Source organism: Lissotriton helveticus, chromosome 6 (genome assembly GCF_964261635.1).
Source record: "Lissotriton helveticus chromosome 6, aLisHel1.1, whole genome shotgun sequence".
NCBI classification, from domain to species: domain Eukaryota; kingdom Metazoa; phylum Chordata; class Amphibia; order Caudata; family Salamandridae; genus Lissotriton; species Lissotriton helveticus.
In genome coordinates, this window is record NC_136067.1 from 1,132,407,067 (window position 1) to 1,132,424,799 (window position 17,733).

The window sequence follows — 17,733 nt, forward strand, 5'->3', positions numbered from 1 at the left end:
TGTGCACCGCTCCGGTGCTCCAGGCCCCCGACTACAGCCGCGAGTTCATTGTGCAGACAGATGCCTCCGACCATGGTATTGGGGCCGTCCTCTCCCAACTGAACCCCGAAGGAGTGGACCAACCCGTGGCCTTCATCAGCAGACGCCTACTGCCCCGAGAACAGCGCTGGAGCACCATTGAGCGAGAGGCCTTCGCAGTGGTATGGGCCCTCAAGAAGCTCCGGCCGTACCTCTTCGGAACGCATTTCCGGGTACAGACAGATCATCGGCCCCTGCAATGGCTCATGCAGATGCGGGGGGAGAACCCCAAACTATTGCGATGGTCCATCTCCCTGCAGGGGATGGACTTCACTGTGGAGCATCGTCCTGGCCAAGACCACGCCAACGCGGATGGCCTGTCCCGCTTTTTCCGCCTCGACGAGGAAAGTCCCCAAGAAAATGGGTGACTCTCCCCGCCTTCAGCTGGGGGGGACGCATGTTGGACAGGCCACATGAAGGGCTCGCTCCCTCTCCGCAGGACAGGGCCCGGGCCACCGTCAGCACCATTGCCCGGCCCAGCCGCCATCTTGGACACGGCACCACGCGGCCGCGCGGCCTCAGCCCGACCCCAACCCTGGGCCTGGCCAGGCCCCGACATCCCGGCACCACCCTCCACCCAGGAGGTGAACGGACCACTTGGCAGGTCAATGGGAGTAAGAAGTGTCGATGGCTCTCCCCCGCCAGGTGCCGAGCACCCCCAGCCTCCTCGGGCGCTGGCTCCACCCCCCTGCTGGGTGTCTGGACTCCCTCATCCCAGGCCTCCCGACCTCCAAGAGCGAGGGTCCGGACATCAAAGGGCGCCAGACCTATAACTGAGGCCGCCCCAGGACAGGAAGGCAGTTGTATCCTGGAGTCGAGAGACACCGAGAAGAACTCACCCTTGACGGACTGCTGGCGCTGCCACAGCCCTGCCTTGTGAACTATTGTCCTGCCTGCTGGCGCTGCCGCGGCCCTCTGCAACCTTCATCCTCGTGGGACCTGCTGGCGCTGCCGCGGCCCTCTGCAACCTTCGTCCTCGTTGGGACCTGCTGGCGCTGCCGCGGCCCGTAGTAACCTCCATCCTCGTGGGACCTGCTGGCGCTGCCGCGGCCCGTTGCAACCTGCATTCTCGTGGGACCTGCTGGCGCTGCCGCGGCCCGTTGTAACCTTCATCCTCGTTGGGACCTGCTGGCGCTGCCGCGGCCCGTTGCCACCTACGACCTCGTCGGGACCTGCCGGCGCTGCCGCGGTCTGACCCATCCGAACACCGAGCTCGAGGATTGTGAGCTATCACCGTTACACCTCCGTACCCGTGGGTACCAAGACTGTCCCGCTACCCCCTTCCCTTACTAGAGACTAGAATTGAGAGGATCATCGTGTCCTAATCGCCTTGTATCGTACCACTCTACTACCAGAAGTGCCTATAAAAGGTGTTACCCTGATCTTTGTGTGGTGTCCATCTGTGGGGGGGAAGTTACCTGTCTGTGCGATCACTGTGCTCGGCCGACCCTCCAGGTCCCCGTCTAACAGTTTCTCCCCGACTCTATGGTTCAAGTCATTATTAACACCGCACATAGTCCAGCACATCTAGGAGAAAAAGCTATGTTAGACAGTATACAGAACCTTTGGTTCAACAAGCACTTACGAGCTGCAGCCAAGCAGAAAGTCCGTACTTGTATGATATGTTGTCAATTCAATCCAGGTAAAAGTGTCCCGGTGGAACAAGGTGGATTCCAACCCCCTGACCACCCTTTTGAAGTCCTCCAGATGGATTATATTCAGATGGAGCGATGTCGAGGTTTCAAGTATGTCCTCGTAGTTGTATGCGCTTTGTCCAGGTGGACAGAAGCATATCCAGTTCCAGATTATACAGCAGCGACCACTGCCAAGCAGTTGGTTCGTGAATTCTTCCCCCGTTATGGACTCCCTAGGGTCGTGTATTCTGACAACGGCCAACCATTCTCATCCGAGCTAATGAAACATGTTTCCCTTCTGTTAGGGTACCAGTGGAAGTTCCATTGTGTGCGCCATCCTGAAGCAGCCGGTCTCGTAGAGAGACATAATCAAACCCTGAAAATCCGTATTGCCAAGACATGTAAAGAGAAAGGTGTAGACTGGCTAGTAGCCCTGCCAGTTGCTCTATTCTACATGCGAATGGTTGCACATTCCAGATCAGGTCTGTCCCCTTATGAGGTCGTATTCGGCCGCCCCCCAAATATGTGGGGTACACCTAGACCCCGCAGTATTACAGATGTTTCCAGTAATATGCTGACAGATTACCTAGCTTCCTTGATGTCTGCCCTACACTCTTGTCGTTCACAGGTTGCCGCTGCATTCCCAGACAATACTGAAGTGAAACCGCACGAGGTCATTCCAGGGGACCTTGTTCTCGTAAGGAACTTTGATCGTTCAAGTCCGCTGGAGCCCCGTTGGAAGGAGCCTCGGATGGTATTACTTACAACAAGGACTGCCGTGAAGTTGGAAGGCCGCAAGGGATGGGTCCATCTGTCGCATATCAAGAAATTCCATGGACTCCGTGACAAAACTTTTGCCAAGAACATTTCCAAAGACTGTTCCATTTCTAAAGACTGCCTGAAACCAGATATTGATCCTAATCCCGAACTGAAAGTTCCTCTGTTAGAGAAAACTCCGCAACAGGAGTATAAAAAGAAACTCCGGTCTAGCAAAATAAGTCAGCCAGTTTAATTGTCTAAGTCCCTCTCGGGTGAAACGGTTAGACAGGTATCTGACATGTATGAGATAGACCCCCATAGTGAGAGAGTTAGTCAAAACTCTATACGATGTATCGTTTTTCTAAGTTTCTTATTGTTTCTAAGTTTGATGGTTACCTGCACAAGTTATGCATTGCATTTATGTTTTCCAATTTCTCATGTAAATAAGTTTTGTAATGCTACAGTAGAGCACACATTTAGTGATCTGCCTCCTCACGAGTTATCCTATCGTCTTGCTATGCGAAACAATACATTCATTAGAATGTTACACTATTCACACCAGACCAGCAATGCCACTAATTGTTGGGTGTGTGGTCGACTCCCCCCTTTCCAGACTCCGAAGGGAGTTCTGCCACTCTTTCCCTATCCGTTTTCACATAATGGTTCGTGTGGAGCATGGTCCACGTTAACGTCATCCTCCAATGATATGTCTCTTCTGAATAGAACATGTTTTCCAGACAAGCAAGGTCTCCCCCATAGAACAGGGTTAGATCTAGAAAATGAAGTTTATAATTTAGGTAATTATTCTTCGAATTTTATGGTCCTGAATGTTCAGTCTGATTCTACTCCAGATTTGCCTGCTATTTCAGTACTACCAGTCAAAGGCGAATTATGTGTCAGAAAGAATGGTTCCGCACATGTAGGACATAGTGATTGTACTATTACTGTCGAGTATAGTGACAGTGGGAAATCTATTTTCAAAGCCTCACGTCATTCTTATTTTGTTTGTGGTCAGACCGCATATATTCGTCTGCCCCTCGATTGGGATGGAACATGTTACATTGCCTTCCTACTGCCACCAGTTTTTCTAGCCCCATCTGATTATCATAGAAACACACATCTAGTACACGTCAGACATAGAAGGGAGATTGAGTCCCCGATTGTCGATCAAACTGAAACTACTCTAGAACAATATCAAGACTTCAATAAAGGTTTCTTCTTCTTTATAGGCCCTGTCCAGAATAGTAAGTTAATACGTAGGTTAACCAGAACCCTCGAAGCAGTAGTGAATGAGACTACTTCTGCTCTAGGTAACTTAACCGAAGAGCAATCTGCTATGAGATTTGTCGTGCTCCAAAATCGTCTCGTTCTTGACGTCATACTGGCCGATAGAGGAGGAGCATGTAGAGTCATCGGATCTAGTTGCTGCATTTTCATTCCTAATAACGCGCCGTCTGTTTATTCAGCTATAACCAGACTTCATAAAATTGCCCATCAGTTACACCAGAATCCAGGCACCTGGACATGGTCCGGTTGGCTCTGGAGTATTATATCTGCCTGGGGATGGAAAGTATTGTCATTCCTAGGTATTGCAGTAATGATCCTATTCAGTTGCTGCCTCTGTATACAATGTGGCCCTGCGATTTGCGGCATTTGTGCTACCTCTTGTATTTCTAGTCCTAAGTCCCGTTCCAAGACAATTCGAGACGAGCAAATGATGCTATATGAAATAATAGATGGTATCATGAATATTGATGTTTCCTGATGGAAACGTAGGGCACAAGGAGGGAATGTGGAAAAGTAAATTTTACCATGTCATATGTGCCTACGTGTTCCCCATGTTATGTCATATGTGCATGATCGATATGCATGTATCCCCTTTCTGATCGATTAAAGACGCAATTACAGTTGTGTCCATCTCTAGTATGCCAGTTTCCAGTCCTCGTGAAAACAACGAATATTAGGCCTATGTAAACCTACGTTGCCACGTTTTACAGTGTGCACGTTAATTCATTGAATTGTCCCCGTTTCTAGGCCTCAAAAGGGCCCGGACTCAGATTCAGCTCCTGTCTCCTGAACCCTCTCCGAGGAGCGATACAGCCCCCACCTGTATCCCTGACCCTTCACTTACTTCATGCCTCGCAGTGCCCGGCCCGGCCTGGCTCTGCCTCCCAGTCTGCCAAGAGTATGTTATGTTTCTAGTTATCAGTCCAGCCCTCCTTCTCTGCATTCCTAAGCTACTGAATCACATCAATAGTTTCCGTCATGGTCTAGCCTTTATGTCTCCATGTAAGAGAAATACTGTATTAATATTCATAGAATATTCCTCGCACACGCAATACATGTAGAATTATGCATGCACCAGTCTTAGTGTCTGTTAGCCTTTGCCCTGATAACTTTTGGATTCTATCAACATGTACTCTAAACACCAGATACTAGATATGCCTGGGTACATGTCGCTCTGACCCTCCAGACTTTCGTCTCCTCTTCTAGTGCAGAAGTCATAGCCCCCAGTTCTCCCTAGTAACACGTCATTGTCAGTTTGCGCGCACCACTAGGTTAGAGGTCCCAGCTGCTCAGGTAGCCCCCTCCATGTTTCCGCCCCTTTTTATGACATATTCTGTTACGTTTGCATCACATGTCTATGTATACGCCCTGTACACACCTCTTGTTACACCCACTTTATGCCTTATCTTTCGCGACTGCTACAAACTCCGCCTACTGCTACGCCTACTGTACTGAATGCAATGTAATTGTTTTTAGTATATATATTAATGCACTGTTATTAAAAGTTAGCCAATTCCCAGATCCTGCCCCCGGCAGCTGCCATCCCATTCCCATGCAGGCTGTCCTGTTCCTGTCCTTTATGCTTAATTAAAGCCTGTCAACTCTAGCTACCTCGTATCTTGACTCTTATTTATTGAGCTACCCGTTTATTGATTATAGTCAAAAATAGAACCGGTAATTAATTATTTATTTACCACACATCACAGGAGTGTGACTGCGCCATTAGCTTATAACCTCAGTGGCTTGGAAGAAAGACAAAGTTTCCCTGCCCCCCCCCCCCCCCAAAGTGATTTCCACTCTGATAAATGAGTCTAACTGTCCTAGTTTGGAAGTGCTGTACGGTGATGTAGAAGTCCACACCGTCAGGCTGTAAGCAGACAATGTTATTGTGGTGCTTAAGACCGATTGTGTGCCCTGCCGGCCTTATTGGAGCTGGGGCTGTTCGGAAGGACCTTGGGCTTCTGCATCAACTTACAGAAAGCTAAGGCACTCAAACCCTTAGTCACGCCTTCTTTACAACATCAGCTGGTTGCTTGATATTCACTAGTGTGGGCGGACTCCTCGGTGACATATCTCGGAATACAGGTAGCCGTAGGAGAGACAGTGGCCAGCAATGATTGAGCCTTATTTTGGCAGGTCCTTACAATCCTCATTCAGTCGAAACACTACTGTCTCTCATGGCTTGGGAGGATGGCAGCTTTGAAAATGACAGTCCTACTGAAGGCTCTATTCCTGAATCCAGGCCCCTCACTGACACCCCCGGCGAGTATACTTATATCTCCCGAAGCTGAAATCTACCGCTTTGCCTGAGAGGGACAGAGGCCATTCATAAACCGCATCTGGCTTTTTCACTCAGCCTGACAGAGTGGTTTGGGGGCTCTAACCTTTACCACTACTACCAAGCAGCGCTACTTCAGTTCCTAGTGAAATGGAGTTGTAAGGAGTCTGAAAAGCGCTGGTGCTTTATGGATAGGGCTAAAGCAGGAGAACATCTCTGAAAAATCACTTGGCTATGAAAGAACCAGCGAGCCTGGGGGCTGTACTCATTCCCTGTACGAGTGCCACATTTGGGGTGTGGGACCTGTAGGAGAGTGGGGTCTGCAATCCTATGGTCACCCCAGATTTTTGCTTTTTGCTTCACTGGTTTACGACTTTCCCTGGCTGTGAGCCTGCTAATCAGACCCACAGCCTAGCTGTTCTCTCTCTAAATTGACAACCATGTACCTTAGGTGCATTTACCAATTGGTACTGGGCCACCTTATCAGTCCCTGTGCAGCATACCTTAGGTATCCAGGGCCTAGGTGTACCCAGGGCCTACCAGGGGCTGAAGCATGTATTATGCCACCCCTGGCTGGCCATCTAAAATAGACACAACTGGCTGCACGACAGCTGGGGCAAGGTGGAGTAATCACTCTTTGCTGTAGATATAGTATACCTATATCTAACCCTAAAATGGACACATATATTCCTATCAGTCACTCCTATGGCAGGCCTTATCAATCCTGAAGGCAGAGTGCTTGGAATTATGTGAGATGGTGCTCTGGCATGAGCTGAGCCCGTTTGCAGCTTGCGGAACCAAGTCCTAATAGCTGTTCCATGATAACGCTATACCATATACTCTTAAGTGCATTATAATCCTTGCGGTTAAATGCTAACTCTGGTATAACATTATCAAAACATGTCGAGTAAGGTGTCATACGAATTGGAATACTACCCCCTCGCCAATTCTGGCGACGGGGGTAGCATTCCACCCTTCTAGAGGGACACAACATGTATGTAACTGTGAACCCCGGTTAAAGTTAACTCGAGCCTTGGCATCACAAAATGGATGCTGCCACCACAGACACAAGTCTGACCTCCTGCTGCTGGGAGTCCTTCCAGCGAGGGAGGCTTGGACAAAGGGTTTCCTGCCTTGGGAGGTGCTAGCACCACCCCAGACAGGATTTTGTGTATTGGGGAGGATAGGCCTGAAAGGAATGAGACATGCCTGGGGCACACAAGGTGCCCTGTGCATACACCGGTTCAAACCAGTTGCTGGGGCATCCCTGCCCCAGCTCTGGCGGGAAACCGGACAAAGGATAGGGGGTGTAGCTACCCCCCTTCCTGGCCCCACCCAGGGGAGGGACCTAGTCAGTAGTGCAGCCCCCTTTAGCAGGATAAAGGTAGGAGCTGGTCCCATTCCAAATTAGATTAATCCTGAACTACTCTACAAGAAGAAACTCTGGACTTCGACGTTCTGCTCCACAGAAGACTGAAGAAATCTCCCTTGTGGGCAAGGAGTGTCCACCCTGCACAAGCAGGCACCATCAAGCGTCCAGCGGCTTCACTTTGTCGTCTTCCCTCGAGGATCCAGACTTCAGAGTCCGACGAGACCCGGATTCCCAGACCTCTCCGACCTCAACTCACATCTGCAGCAAAGCTGAGACCCGTGGGTGCGACGAGACACGTGGGACCGGCCATCTTGAAAGAAACTGCACTTCGCTTCCAGCACGACTCCCGAGGTAAACTCGACCAAGTGCTTTGGGGACTGAGAAGCCCCAGCCTCGAGCAGCCCCTGCACCGAAGATCAGCCCTCCAGCATCCACGAGATTTGCGTGGGGCCCTTCTGCTTGTTTGCTGCTCGACGCGTTGTCTGGTCACTTGCCGGCTGGCTAGTGGCCTCCTAGACGACGAACTTTGAAATCTTTGCTGCTGGTCTGGTTGCTCCAGACTGGCCCTTGCTCCCTTCCAAAAGAGGGGCACCCCGGACTCTCCTAGTCCGCACCAGACGCTTTCTCCACTCACCGCGTGGGTTGCCTTTGCCAAGGCCTGTTGACGCCGATTCCGGATCCAACTCCGCCGACAGCGAGAGCCTGCGTGGGACAGCTCGTGCCTCCATTCTGGTCGTCGAAGACACCTCCTGGTCCACGTGGCTGCAGAGTCAATCGTCCACTCTTCACCTGATCGCGACGACGACATCTGGTTCCTTCCTGGTTCCACACCGGTCACTGGCTAGTGACTTTGAACATTGTCCCCTCTGCTTTCAGGTCCTCTTCTTCACCGATCCACCCTTGGATCGCACCGGACATCTTCTTCCTGGTCGCCTGCAGCATCTTTTCTTTCAGGCTCCATAGACTTCAACGCGAGAACCCGACACGACTTCGCACCTATGCACCCGCAGCCCGTGGGTGAGGTAACGAGAGCATTTCGGTGCTCAAGGGTAGTTTAACTGTCCAAGTGTCCAGTTCCACAGTCGTTTTAGTCCTACCTAGTCAGGATTGTCCGTACTCACCTTTAACTTGAACTGTACTGTCCATAGACGTTGTTACGCATCTCGCGTGTGAGTTCACACTCTGCACACGCGTTCCGTGGGCCTCCTATTACTTACCTAGAGTTAGTGTAGCGTGGTCCCATCGATCCTACAGCCTCTGGACAGCTCCATTCCTTCTATCGACTCTCACATTCCACTTACTTAGTATATGGTTTGTCGTGCCCCTAGGGCACCATTGTAATTTTGTGCAACTTATCGTGTTTTTCTTAAGAGATTGTCATGTGCTTAGCCCTCTGACCTCATAAAGAGTTCAGAGGTGTTTGTTATTAATAAATATACTGTTTATTTTCATAACAACCTGTGTGGTGTCCTTTCATCTGGTATTCAAGGGGATATATTGTGATAAAACAGCTGGCTTCACATGCCAAAAGAGTTTAGCCTAAGACTGCTTTGTCCATGCTACCATTAGGATAGCTGGTCTATAAGGTTGACTTACAACCAATCACCATAAGGGTTGTTTGGACTGATACAAGGTGATCACTAGAACTAGTGAGCATCATATATCAGGCCAACTTCTCACAGGACCAAGTTGCCACTCAGAGGGCTTTGACCTCGTTCCCCTCACCATTGATGCCAATCCTGGCAGGCGGCTGGCTGTAGATCAACTGGTCACATGTTTAACTCTGAAATGCTTATTCCCTTTATATGACTTCAAGCCGAATATGGCAGAATGGATGCATTACCTTCAGATCCGCCACTGGGTCACCCATTGTGACATCAGAGGGGACCGCAACGTGCTCTTACACCCTTTGAAAAATGTCTCTTGTCCAAAGAGAGCGAGCAACTCGTTATCACCGAATTATATGCCCTCCTGCTGCAACAATTATATTGAAGAAAGCATCGAATCAGAGACGATCGGAGCTTGAGTTGGGGTGGACCATGACACAAAAGGAATGGGGGACATCTACTGCATGGCACGTCATACATCACGCAACACTGTGAGTTTAGAAACCACCATTAAAATTGCAAAGTATTGGTAATTAACACCAGTTAGATATCATGGGGGACCCCAATCATGGTGCGGACTGCTGGAGGGGCTCTGGGGATCTTACTCCATCTACTTTGGTCTTGACCAAAACTCACACGGTACTGGGATGCAGTTCTGACTGACATAGACACATATTTTGGCACATAGATGCCCTGCTTCCCTGCATAGATTATCCTGGGGCTACCCAATCCCAATCTCTTGACCTGTACCCTTAATTCCAGGAGGGGATGGCACGTTGGTTTGGCCCTGGGAGCGGTGCTGCAAGCAATCCTCTTGCTTTGGGGCACAGAGAAATCCCAGACACATATTGCTTGGCTCCATAGAATATGGCACATACTGGGAATGTATCATCTGACCCTTCCATTAACGCATCAGCTAGCTGTTTACCGAGAGTTGTTGCTACCGTACATCTCACTGCTTTCTGCAGAATTCTATGAATTAACATGCCCTAAGTATCTATGCTTGTTGCAATTGACTGAGCCAGGGGATGGGACGTGTCCGGGATGGGCAGAAGATGGGGTGCGGGATGTGGAAGGGTCGACTGATACTTGAATGCATAATGCCAGAGTGAGTACAGGGGGATGAAAGGTGGTAAGGGAAGTTGGGACAATGTATTGATCATTTCTGTTTCTCTTATTGCTATGCAGGGCACCAAGTAAGGGACATGTCCCAGTCTGTATGTTGGTATCCGATACACTGAAATTATAATAAAAACAGATTTGAACTGTAAAAAACACTGTTAAATAGTCGTGGTTACAAATTAAAACCGAAAAAACACTGAAATTCTCAAGTGATTGTTAGGACTCCAATTTATAACTTGCACAACAGCCATGCAAACCTTATCTCACACTACTATATTTATATACCCTTCAGTGGCGTGAAGGCAACAGGGCAATGACCAGAGTTCCTTCAAGTGGTGCTTGCTTTTTCCACAGTATTCATCGTTCTACTGTACAGCCGATTTATGCCCAAGCTTGTACCACATTCCAAGCAGCATAATAACTTTAAAGAATCCTGTGTTCTGCCATGTGACAAGGGTGTGGTGTAGATCATATCTCCCTGAACTCTGAAATGACTCACTAGGGTTTGAGTTTTGACTTCAGCAACTGTCAAAAATTGTACCATTCTACAAAAATCACTTTGGCTGTGACAGTTATTGTATATATGTGTTTTGCAAATATGTCAAATGCCAACTGTACAATGTGCTTTATGATACTGTGCCAGATACTTTTTCATGTTCTTATCCCAATCACACTAGCTTCTAGAATCCAGAGTCCATAAGACCCCGTACACCATGTGTTTTGATGTACACACCTCATGTCTGAAAAACTCCTACAATAGATAGTAAAATTCTCTGCTCTTATGTAGAAGAAAAGTTATGTGGAGGTCAAGACTGCTTTAGAGGTTAATTGTTGGGGACACAGAAACTGCCTAACCTTTTCATTGTCCGGGTAATACAGGTTACTGAGTAATGTTTCAATGATAATTCAGTCGTAAAACATCAACATTTACAATGCAAAGTCAAGTGACTGTCAAACAATAAAAACAGAAAAATGGTGTACTAAACTTACCTGGAATACGTTGCACCAGCCTTGTGGCTTTTGCTTAGATCTCCGACCCTTTTAAAGGGGCAGGAAAATACCAGGGCTTCATGTAAACACATACATTTTGAAAAGCAGAATTTAGGAAGCTAAAATAATTCATGCTTAAATGTCTTGGAAGCAAACAAGAACGTTTTCAGCGGTCTCCCACTTCCCGTAAAGAATACCTTATGTCAAATATTATATGTTTCTCTATGCTAAGATATTGTGCTTGTATGTTTAGTTTTCTAATCTGACTGGGTTTCCTATTAGTTGTTTCAGTGTGTATAAAAGCAGAGGAAGAAATCGATCCCATGCACCATGAGGACGGTGACCAAACAGAAAGCTTCAGTAGGTCAACAAGTAAGACATGAATACGTAACTACTTATACCTGCATGCATGATGCTTTGAATAACTTCTCCTTTTTAGGTTTCGACCTGGCGAGAGCAGGCAGTGCTCCGCCCAGGCGAAAAACTTTTGTCAACAGTATGGATGTTCGTCCCGCCTCTGTTTCCCATTGGCTAGCTCCATAAATGGACGCTAGCCATTGGCAAACAGAGGCGTCAGTCATCCTGCGAGGCCACTCGTGGGCGTTTCTGGAGAATTTTTCTCATCCGGCCCCTTTTGTCACGTCAGTGCGGCGGTGGGCGGGGCTTATTTTTTCCGACGTCAAGGTTTCATTTGGTCATTCCGCCGCCGGAGGAAGTCAAGGTGAGTGCCTTTCTTTCCATTCCCTCCCCCCTCCCGCTGTCCGTGTGCCTGCTCGCCCCCCTCCCGCTGCCCGTGTGCTTGCCCGCCCCCCCCCGCTGTCCGTGTGTCTGCCCGCCACGTTTCTGCTGCTTTGCCCGCCCCCCTCCCGCTGTCCGTGTGTCTGCCCGCCACGTTTCTGCTGCTTGTGGGCAGCGGTCACAGCTCTTGGTAGCAGATCCCGAGATCCTATAAGCAATATATTTAACAAAAATCCACCCCATCTTATTTTCCATCAATCTGCCATGTCTCAATTTTCAGCCCTCTGCAGCTTTACAGCTCAGGGCGCTATACCCAGTCACGCCTCCCCACCTTCAAAAGCTCTGAAGAGGCCGAAAGGTGACACGTCGGTACTACGGCAGCAACCAGAAAACAACGAAGACTGCTGCCCTGCCCCGCCCGCACCCCACCCCCCCGCGATCTAACGGGGCTCCCCGCAGTCTCCCAGATATTCTTTGACATAATGACAACGCCAGGAAGTAGATTAGCGAATCTGGACCGTTCTGATGTCTCTTACTTTAATTATATACATGGCAACAACATTCAGAACAGGAAAGTGGGAAAGCTTGAAAAAAAATACATGGCAATGTGTTTTCTCCATCGACTTCTATTGAAGCAGAGGCACATTAAGGCGGGAAACAACTAAAATAAAGCCATTTGTATAAAAAAAAAAAATCGTGACTCTCCTCACTGCATCGGGTCTCTAGGTATGTATGTTAGTGGTCATGACACACTGGAAGGTTAAGCGCCTGCTTTAGACCAGTGTTTAATTTGTAAAAGACCAGTGCTTAATTTGTAAGACAAAAAGCGCCAGGGCCAACCTCAGGAGGACACTCCAGCGTGCACCACCCATTGCCACTGCCAATAAAAGTGCCAACACAACTACTACCCGTGACACTCCTACAAGTGCGACAATTCCGACTGTTCGAAGCCCACAGCTATAAGTATAAGTATAGTTTGGGTATTAGAACAGGTATTAGTTGTTTTTAATGTATATTGAAACAATAATCAACTGTTGTGTATTTTTAGTGACACAAAAAGCGGGATGTCCGTTCCCAAGCACCGGCTCAAATTAAGCACTACAGCGAGGCAAACTTACACCTTTATCTATCACCCAGCCTGGTCATGAATAACATAATGGACCCCCCCCCCCCTCTCTCTCTTTGACCTTCAAGGATGGTGGTTATCTGACTTGGTCAACCCCCTGCGTCTCTCTCCCCTCACTAGATAAACAAGTATTAGGTCTTTGCTTATACCTTTATGCATCCTCATGTCCTGCAAGCGTTCTTTTCCTTTCCTTTGTGTATGTAAAGCACCCTGATACCTACGGGTCTAGCTAGCGCTATATAAAACTCTATAAATATAATAAAATAAAAGATGGCGAAAAGTGAGCAGCACCGAGCTGTGTACAACAATAGCTGTTAGTGAAGAGCTTCCATGCCTAAGGGTTTACAATTACATTAAAAAGTTAACCGCAACCACCTTGATGCAATACTGCACCAGCCACTTGCCTTCGCCTGCGTGCCTTTAAGTTAAACACTATCGGGAGGTTAGCTCCCCCTCATGAAAAGGTGATGAACTTATTATGCACACAACGAGAGCCCCACATTTTGAGAAAACTGGTAGAGTAAAAAAAAATATAGCATTTTTGTGTGGAAGCGCGACCATCTGTGTTATTGAATTATGAAAATATACTCGAAGCCTTCAAGGTTATGGGCTGTAAGAACCAATTTACTGTTTTCAAGAAAGCGCTACAGGTAGTCGGAGTCTGTCTCAAATTACAAACACTACTGGACGGTTCTTTAAATATATCATTCAAACACATCAAGCACGGGCTTTGATGTCCGGCTGATGCGTTGATACGCAGCGTTGTGTCCGAATCTCACCACTGGCCGTTCTTTCTTTGGACCGGCATCCTAACAGCTGGAGGTGCTGGTGAGGTACCGGCAATTGAAGTACAAACGGCGCATTGAAACCTCCTGGAGTGAAGCTACCGGGAAACTGCCTGGAGCTTTAACAGAGGTTACAGACTGCAGAGGTCGGAGAGGCAAGAGGTGAAGGGTGGCAGACCTGAGGGTGGAGCCAGGAGGTAGGAGGAACGGACTAAGCTGATTTGTTTTAAATCAGATTAAACTAGCCATAATGCTTAATTGGTGCACAGGACTTTCTTTGAGATCAAGCATTTTGCTCTAGGTAATGGCCCAGGGCACCCAGTTGTGCCCCTCCTCCATTGCTACAGGTAATATCTCCCGCCTATTTGCTCCATTTGCCCCTCCCCATTGCTGTCTGCTCTCTGATGCTAGGATGCATGCAATTTAGTTTCTCCAGTGATGGGTGCATTAGTGCGCAGAATATGTAAATCTGTGGGTTGGAAATCTTGCGGTTTCTGTCCGGTTGTCCAGTGTGAGGTCACATGGAGTGCTAATGCTGCTCCTTGCCTTCTGTGTCGCTTGCTATTCTTCCCTTCATCCTGAACCCCAGCCTGGGCTCCTTTCTTCCACCCCTGACAACTTTAATTCCCACTCTGCAGATCCCACCCATTCCTTAACACCCACTCAGCCTTTTTACCTCATAACCTGTTGCCAGACCTCTTTATTGACCACACACCTTTTCAATCTCTACTACTCATATTCCTGTACCTCCTTTATATTACCTAGTTACTTTTTATCTTCTTTGCAGCCTTGGCTGGCTCTGTGTGTGTGCGGCTGGCTCTGTGTGTGTGCGGCTGGCTCTGTGTGTGTGCGGCTGGCTCTGTGTGTGTGTGTGTGTGTGTGCGGCTGGCTCTGTGTGTGTGTGTGTGTGCGGCTGGCTCTGTGTGTGTGTGTGTGTGTGTGTGTGTGTGTGTGTGTGTGCGGCTGGCTGTGTGTGTGTGTGTGTGTGTGCGGCTGGCTCTGTGTGTGTGTGTGTGTGTGTGTGTGTGCGGCTGGCTCTGTGTGTGTGTGTGTGTGTGTGCGGCTGGCTTTGTGTGTGTGTGTGCGCGGCTGGCTCTGTGTGTGTGTGTGTGTGCAGCTGGCTCTGTGTGTGTGTGTGCGGCTGGCTCTGTGTGTGTGTGTGTGTGCGGCTGGCTCTGTGTGTGTTTGTGTGTGCGGCTGGCTCTGTGTGTGTGCGCGGCTGGCTCTGTGTGTGTGTGTGTGTGGCTGGCTCTGTGTGTCTGTGTGTGTGCGGCTGGCTCTGTGTGTGCGGCTGGCTCTGTGTGTGTGTCTCTGTGTGTATGTGTGGGTGCAAATACAATAGGTCTCACATTTGCGAGACATTAAGCTAATGGCAATGTAAATGACAATGCCATTTATTTATCTGTTTTCAAAACCAACACATAAATACAAATTTTGTCATTTACAATGCCAATAGCTCTAACTTTACCAAAGGCGAAACCATTGCATTGTAAATGCTTGTTCAACATCTGGTGGCACAAAGGTCTCTTCTTAGTAGCTATATTTCTTTAGGCCTAAACTTTTACTGCTTTGTAATGTCATTAGTTTTATTACTTTTTTGATAGGCTACAGTTCAATGGCCCTTCATCAAGCAAAAATACTAATCGTCCAGCAAACTTTCATTTCAGTATGCCAGAAAGTTAGATCTGTTGTAGAGTAAAATGTCTGATGGTATTCCAATCTCTTCTGTCTCCATTGGCTCTAAAAGGATAAAGGTAGAATTAAAGGTGTGAGTTTTGACAATAGGCTTAACCTCAGTACTAACACTCAATGGCAATTCATAAATATTTGATGTATTAGATTCTTTTTAAATTACATTGTCTGACTTTTTTTACTTGAATAATTTCCTCACTACTGAGTTCATTTATTTATGATTTAAAACTTTTTATTGAAATTTATCAACATTCAATATGTTTGGTATTACAAAAGCTGTATCATTGCTATGGGTACATGTTTGACATATGGCATAGCTAAGCGATCGGAGCCTATAGAGAACATATCAGAATAAAGTCAAAACATAACATAACATACAGTGAAAAGGAAACCTATTATAACCCCTCCCTCTACCCCCCACCCCGTTCCTTGTCCCCAAATAAATGATCATAGGCGCTGCCCGAGTCCCGCTATTTGAACGTGGGCATTACTTCCCTGCCAGTTGTGGGTCAGAGAGCCATAACAGGCGGAGATACCTGGAACAGGGGATTTCCCTAAAATTGGAGGAAAGAAGGGACAAAAATGGTTGCCAGAGCTCATTAAACATGGATCCCTTCCCTGCTATTGTCAAGGTCAATTTCTCCATCCCCAGGACGTGCCACAGACGGTATAGCCAACCTATGAGGGTTGGGATTTGGGAGGTGTGCCAATGTGTTAGTATGTTTTGCACTGAGGAGCCTAGCGCTATTGCCATCAATCGACCTCTTCGGGATCGAGTTCATTTATTTAGAGGTTTGACGCCTCTTTTTCCCCACCTGTTTTCCTTGCCTTTTCTGTGCAGGGTGCGAATCAGTGACGGAGCTCTTGCCACCCACCTCAGACTTCTCCTGCGGGACCACAGTTTAAAAGACCCAGAAAGAAATATGCAGTATTTTTGGAATACATGTAGTTGAAAGACTAGGAGAGTATGGCACCATTTTTCTGGTTGGGCATTTCTAAGACATTCCTAGAAAGGTTTTCTTTTGTGGTTTCTGGCCACAGATATTTCAACAAGTCCCTAAATTCTTCTCCAAAGAACAAGATCTCACAAACGAAATGTGTGAAGAATGACTCATGTAAAATCTGGCTAGCTGGAAGCAATATCACGTAATAGTGTATCCCCAAATGGTTAGCTTGGCACAGTAGCCAATTTTACTAGAAATTGAACCTAAATAGCATCAGATAGAAATAGTAAAGAGCTATTGAATAGTGGTTTATGCTACACCTTTTCTAAGGTCTACCTTTCAGTTTTTCATTTTCTTCAGTAGCTCAGTGTTTCATTGGCCAAGCAGTTCAGGACTTGGAACGTGACATCCATAATTTCCTGATATTTCTGGTAAAGGAGATTATAGACAAAAATTAGTACAGGAATTCCGCTACTTTTACAACATAGAATGGATCAGTTCACTAAAATCAGTTGAGGATTCCCAATAGTGTAGCATACCTAAGACCAAAGTAAAAGTCCACAACCAGAGAGAGGGGGGTTTTGGATGCTAAGATCAATCAATTGGTACTTGTGTAGTGCGGCTTATCACCCGAGAGGGTATCCAGGCACTGTGCTGCAGTTGTCGGTCAAAAAGCCAGGTCTTGAGTCCTGCCTGAAGTGATTCGTCAGTGTGGGTGAAGTAGGGAGGTGGAGGGGAAGGATGTTCCAGGACTGGGCAGCAAGGTGGGAGAAGGAGCGTTCTCTGGAGCAGCAACAGCGGATGCATGTTATCTGTCCAAGTGTGAGGCGAGCGGAGTAAAGTTTTCTGGGAGGTCGGCAGAGATTCAGCCAGTGGTTCATGTTGGCGGATCCTTGGTCATGGAGGTCTTTGTAGTCAGAAGTTTGATGGAATCTTTTCTGGATGGGGAGTCATTGGAGGTCTTTCAGGTGCTTAGTGATGTAGGTTCTGTTAGGCAGGTTGAGTATCAGTCTAGCTGCTGCGTTCTGGATCGTCTGGAGTCTTTTCATGAGTTCAGTGGAGGTACCTGCATAAAGTGCATTGCCGTAGTCCATCTGGCTGGTGATGAGGGCCTGCGCCACCGTTTTCCTAGTGCTGATGAGGAGCCATTATAAGATAAATTTGCCATTTGACCATTTTATGGCAATTTTTACTTTAGACACAAATGCTTCAAATACTTTTGTATTTTTGTTCTGGAGACAGCATATACACTAAAGTATACAAAAAAGTGGTGGATGGAATGCTTCAATTGATCTCAGCCACTGGTAAATACTCGGGCCGC

The 17,733-nt window shown here is 47.6% G+C and overlaps 1 protein-coding gene across 2 annotated transcripts in view; it reads left to right on the forward strand.

Annotated features, from left to right (window-relative positions):
• LOC144763312 (uncharacterized) overlaps positions 1–17,733 on the forward strand; it is a 340,332-nt gene that overhangs the window by 118,382 nt on the left and 204,217 nt on the right. For both annotated transcript variants that reach the window (XM_078648791.1, XM_078648792.1), the window contains exon 6: positions 11,410–11,499. In XM_078648791.1, coding sequence (XP_078504917.1) covers positions 11,410–11,499 — 90 coding nt within the window. The remainder of the gene's footprint in view (positions 1–11,409; positions 11,500–17,733) is intronic.